This window comes from Cynara cardunculus (genome assembly GCF_001531365.2).
Source record: "Cynara cardunculus var. scolymus isolate 2C chromosome LG 6, CcrdV1, whole genome shotgun sequence".
NCBI lineage: Eukaryota > Viridiplantae > Streptophyta > Magnoliopsida > Asterales > Asteraceae > Cynara > Cynara cardunculus.
This window is the reverse complement of record NC_037533.1, coordinates 19,604,688-19,610,384: the sequence shown is the minus strand read 5'-3', so window position 1 is coordinate 19,610,384 and position 5,697 is coordinate 19,604,688. Positions and strand designations below refer to the sequence as shown.

At 36.1% G+C, this 5,697-nt stretch overlaps 1 protein-coding gene across 1 annotated transcript; it reads left to right on the top strand.

Moving 5' to 3' along the window:
• The first annotated feature begins 1,083 nt into the window (after positions 1-1,083).
• On the top strand, positions 1,084-4,052 carry LOC112514682 (CASP-like protein 4A3). The gene is made up of 3 exons (XM_025121276.1): positions 1,084-1,631; positions 2,998-3,133; positions 3,666-4,052. Exons 1-3 carry the CDS (start codon positions 1,087-1,089, stop codon positions 3,858-3,860), a joined length of 876 nt encoding a protein of 291 aa, XP_024977044.1. The 5' UTR covers positions 1,084-1,086; the 3' UTR covers positions 3,861-4,052.
• The last annotated feature ends 1,645 nt before the right edge of the window (positions 4,053-5,697 follow it).

The following is a 5,697-nucleotide window of genomic DNA, read 5'->3' as shown; positions in this document are numbered from 1 at the left end:
GTGTGCGTCTCTCAACTCCAGCCGCCTCTGTTACCCCTGTCATGACTCCATTTTGTGAAACATGACAGAAAGCCTAAGACCCACAAGATACTTGTGAACGATTTGCAACTTATAATGTTTAAATCTTTCCCATTGTATGGGATGTTCAAATAAGAAAGCTACATATTGTGAGAAGGTAAGAATGAAATTTACATACGCGAATCATTGAAACATTCCATTTAAAGTAGAGGTGTTAAAAGAAACAGTTGGACCGTTCAAACCAGTCAAACCAAGTAAAACCGAACCGTTTTTGATGGTTTGAACAACTTGATGGTCTGGTGCCATCTGAATATAACCAAACTGCTCAGTTTGGTAAATTTCTTAAATCGCCATTGGAGTTTGCTTTTGTGGTTTCAGGTGTTAAACCATCCAAATTGGATCACAAACACCCTTAATTTAAAGATGCATATATAAACTCATGAATAATTTCTAACATCAGTTCACATATTCATCTTTAAATAGATTTTTTTCAATAACTTTCATATTTTAATTTGGACAAATTGCACTTAAAAGTAACGCACTTTAACTTGATTCCTATTTTAGGTAACGTACATTCAAAACTTTCATTTTGGTACCTAAGATGTAAAACTTTAAATATTTAAATACCCGGGTAACTAGTTGATGCATTAACCCGTTATCATGCTGATGTGGCGAGTGTTGTGGTATCCAACTCAGTATTATTTGCTGACATGAATGTCTTAATCTAACCGGTTAATGTTTCAACATGTTTAACCGGTTAATGTTTCAACCGGTTACCCATGTACTTAAATATTAAAAAATTTACATCTTAGTTATTAAAATGAAAGTTTTGAAAATACGTTACCCAAAATAAGAATCAAATTAAAGTACGTTATTTTTTCATACAATTTGTCATTTACTTTCAACACACTATTTAACCTTCTTATTTGAACTGATTTTTAAATAATAAATTTCATTTTTTCTAAACAACCTCCAAGGTTTATTGCTATTTTAAACTTTAGTTTGCTTACATCGCTTTCCCACCACCCCCTAATAATTCACCCCAAGAGGAGCTGCAAATTATCCGCCATGGATTTCCTTAAAAACCACCATCGCCACCACAGCTCCGCCACCAGCAACCGATCAATCTCCGACACCGATTCCCAAATCGACGACTTCCACTCTCCACTTCGCGCCGACTCGCCTCTTCGCTCCGACGACTTCCCCTCCTCTACTTCTAAAGCCATCGTCACCTACCACCCTCCCGTCAGATCTCCTCTTTCCGACAACCAAAAACCTTCTCATACCATCAATGTCGCACCTCTCGCAAAATCTTCGCCTGCCGTAACGCATAACCGGTCGGTGAGGGAGGAGTTGGTGACTGGTGTTACTACTAAGGTAGGCCCCGGCGGTGTTGATGACGGAATCGGTGGTGGTGATGGAGCGAGTAGGAGGTCAAGGGTGCCGGTGACGTCGATTTCGAGTAGGTCAAGGAACGAAGTGACCATTGAGAGAGCAGCGTTAGGGTTTAGGGTATGTGAGATGATATTAACCTTGATTGCTTTTTCTGTGATGGCGTCTGATAAAACTCAAGGATGGAGTGGTGATTCCTTTGATCGATACAAGGAATACAGGTATAATTCGATTTCATTTCAAACTAGCTTCAATTCTAACATATTGCTTAGCGAAATTGGGGGTCAATTTTTAGTCAAACTCAGTTGATCATTTCTGAGATCTTAGACCAAATTCCAAGTAATCAGAACATAAGTTGAAACTACTGTTAGTATGGATTAGATTTGACTAGTTTTCTGCTAGTACATTATTAGCTTCAATTGGGAATATGAAATGCAATAGGATTTGATCCCAGAACAAAATGGTCCCTCAAATTCCTGATGTTCAAAGTTTAGCAGAATAAGCAATGATCCTGTGAGTTTTGAGTTCAATCCTGTTAGTTTCTGATTGCAAAATTGATCAAGTTTTGTTACTATATTAAAGCCAACAATGTTATGTTTGTATTGGAGTTACCAACCATGGTACTTGGCTTTTTGTTGCAAACTAACTATAATCACTAAGAAAATGCAGAAGAAAAAACTGTAGCTTGTAAGAATGATTGATTTTGGACTCATTTTGAAATGTAAATGCAAAGAAAACCAATCTACTTGGCTGTAAAGTCCAAAATAGCTCATTCTTTGGACTAAGTGTAGTGTTGTTTTTTGCAAGAATGATGGTTTGTTTAGAACGTAAAGCCAAATGTGATGGCTTGAAAAGTCAATAACTTGAACCACAAGGGTGGTGCCTGATTGGTTTGAGCTTGGCTCCAAAGGTCAAAAGTACCAGGAGGTCCCAGATTCAAATCCAAGGAGGAATAAAAACCCCCTTGTGGCCACGGAGGTTCAAATGCGGTGACTCCGGGCTATCTGCAAAGCAGGTGGTCGCCCTGGGATTAGTCGGCTCGCATAGCAAGTTGAATATCCAGGTTAATAAAAAAAAAATCAATAACTTGTGTGTGTATGTATGTATATATTGTTTAGTATGCAGATTGAAGTAGTTATCTAATTTTTTTAAGAAAAATTTTGAATTCCTATTGATTATAGATTTGAATAGTGTTCAATTTGACCTCACAAGTAAAAGTCTTATAATAGAAGGGAGTGTTGAAACCTTTCTTTGTGGAAACAACCCCTCTACTTTTTGGGGGTAGTTGACAGGTTTGCCTTAGCCTACATCCCACCCTGACCCCATCTCCATGTGGGATATCCTCTGCTCGTTTGGTTTGGTTTGGTTTGGTTTGGTTTGGTTTGGTTTTGGAACAGTCTAAAAGATTGTCTATAAATTCTGTTTATAGATTTTAAGGCAGACTCATTTTTTTAAAGGACACTACCTTCACTTCTTCCTTCTAAACATATTTGTTTGGGCATCGATTTTTGTAGCAATTTTCCTTCTTAGTCATACGCATTAGTTCTCATTCATTGTATTCTTCACTTTGCTCGTTTGATGGCATAGGTACTTGGTAGCAGTGAATGCTATTGCTTTCGCATATGCAGCCTTCCAAGCCATTGCTTTGACATTCCACTTGATTTACAAAAGACATATCTTCTCGTATTCTATTCGTAGTCATTTTGACTTCACAATAGATCAGGCAAGTTCTATAACCAATCACTTTAACACCCTTTGTAACACAAGGCAAAGTTAATTTTTTTAAAGCATCAATATATGTGTTGCTTAAAAAATACTTTCAGAAGCCGGGGTTGCATTTGGTACGTATATATGACTGAACTGAATTGGATGGGCGAGAGTGAGGTAGGAAGGAGAAAGAATTGTGCAAAGTTTTAGAGTTTTAATTTGAGATGGGTAGGATAATAATTTACCAATCTTGTCCCATCTCCCTTATTTTTGTTCCATCTATTCTGGTGGGACAAAAAGATGCAATTTTTGTCCCACTCGGTTTTGCCCTGTCCCGGTCTTAATGTCGCACCAAACATTGGACAACCTGTTTTTGTTCTGTATCACATACAAAACGCACAGAAACTGCATCTCTACCTTTAGGGGTAGAGGTATGGTTTGCGTACATCATATCCTCCCCAGATATACGTTTGGTTTGGTTTCATCTATGGATGCATGATGGTTTTGGTGTAAGTAATATACGTAACTTTTGTTAATAAAAATTACAGATATTGGCGTATTTGTTGATCTCGTCATCATCTTCAGCGGCCACAAGGGTCGATGATTGGGTATCGAATTGGGGAAAAGATGAGTTCACAAAGATGGCTTCTGCATCTGTAGTGATGTCTTTCTTTGCTTTTTTTGGTTTTGCAATTAGTTCCCTCGTATCTGGCTACACCTTGTTGAATCAGACCCATGTTTGATCTTCTAAAACACTCCCAATTCAGCTGTTTTTTGGCTGAAAATGGAGTTTAAAGAAGTGATATTGTAAAGAGTTTTGTATAGACAAATAGGCAAAATGTCATAAGAGGGATCAAGATTCCACTTCTTTTTTTGTTTTGAAGTCTTTGATGTCTGTAAACAGTTGGGTGAAATAAAATCATCATTTGCATCCATGTCGGGTTCTTCTTTTTTTGTTTTGATGATGAAATTGGTTTTACGGGTCTCACAAAAACCCGTTGGTCTTACATGATCCCAAGTCTCTCTCTCTCTCTATATATATATATATGTAGGCAAATGATTGTGTGAGAAGAGAAGTTATGGTGAGAATTGTAAGAAGGGATCTGGACCTCATGGCCACCATGAATTACGTTTTAGGATAGAATTGATCTGATGCACCTCATTAGTATTGACCTTCAATTAGGATTGATCCAAGGGTGGATATCTTTTTTTACGTTTCTCACCATAACTGTCATTTTCACCGCAACCCAACCTTATATGTGTATACATTTATTATTAAGTGACCAATACATATATTTTTTTTTCAATACTGATAAATAATTTAGAGAAGATTCATTATAATTATAATCTTATAATACATTGTTTTTTACTAAATGGGTCCCCTAAATCCCTCGGGGATCAGTTGGGGCAAGGTTGGGGACGGGGGGCTTAAAACCGGGGTCGGGGATGCATTACTCGTCCCGTTTCCATCCCTAATGAACAGAAAAATCAGTAATTAGAAGTATATCGATAACACATCATTTTCAAACTATAAACTAAAACAAATTAAGGTCTTAATTTAATTTGTCTGAATGAATGACAACCGTCAACATAAATATAACTGGACACCCACCAATCAATCAGACCAATAATCCATAAAGATTTATATATCAGAATTAATGATTGATTACAATTATTTTATAGAAAGGCACCTACTTGTAATATGAAACTTTTATATATTCCAACGGTGTTTATCTTAGCGGTATCGTAGTTTTTGTTATCTTAAAAGATCAGAGATTCAGACATCACAAAAGGTGAGGAGGGTGTATTAGTTTATTTGTGTATTTATTGTATATAAATATTATATACTTCAAAGGAGAACTTTTATGTACATTATTACTTTGAGTTGTCAAATCAAACAAAAGTTGCTTCATAGAATGTCTCCACTACAAGACAAAATAGAAGTCAAAATCGCCCCCGAGGACGATTTGCATGGGATGGGCCCAATTTGCATGAAAAAGTCTTATAAAATCATATTTGTCCCTTAAATGGTATACATGTGGGACTCATACATGCATGATTATGTACTATCGCCTTCCATAAAGTAAAATCGTCCTCTAAAGACGATTTTTTGGTCATTTTATGAGTAAACTCTAAAAAGTGATAATTTTCTTAATGTAACATATATATAAACCGGTTATTTTGGGTAATTTTCCTATAAAAAAAATATGCATTTCAATAGGAAATAACTTTAAGACAAAAAAATGATAATAGAAAACATATACAACAATATAGTACAAAATGTTGTATTATAAATAAATCACAATATATATATATATATATATATATATACACACACATGTAGGGTTGGGTTCACGTGAGACCAAATGTTTTTCGTGAGACCCGTAGGACCAATTTATGTTCATTGATCAACTTTATAAGCTAATGATCTAATGGTCTAAAGTTGTACGGTGACAATTTTGTGATTATTGAGAAGTCTCGTGACAATTTTGTGATTATGAATGTTCAAACTGTAGATCTAATCCAAGGGTTGAGAATTGGGTTGAGAATTGATCTTACGGGTCTCACGAAAAACCCTTG

Bases quoted from the DNA above. Each gene is read 5' to 3' on its own strand.
- LOC112514682 (XM_025121276.1), top strand. From the start codon at position 1,087: ATGGATTTCCTTAAAAACCACCATCGCCACCACAGCTCCGCCACCAGC. The intron at 1,632-2,997 runs GTATAATTCGAT...TTGATGGCATAG, and splicing joins GATCGATACAAGGAATACAG to GTACTTGGTAGCAGTGAATG. The intron at 3,134-3,665 runs GCAAGTTCTATA...TAAAAATTACAG, and splicing joins TTGACTTCACAATAGATCAG to ATATTGGCGTATTTGTTGAT.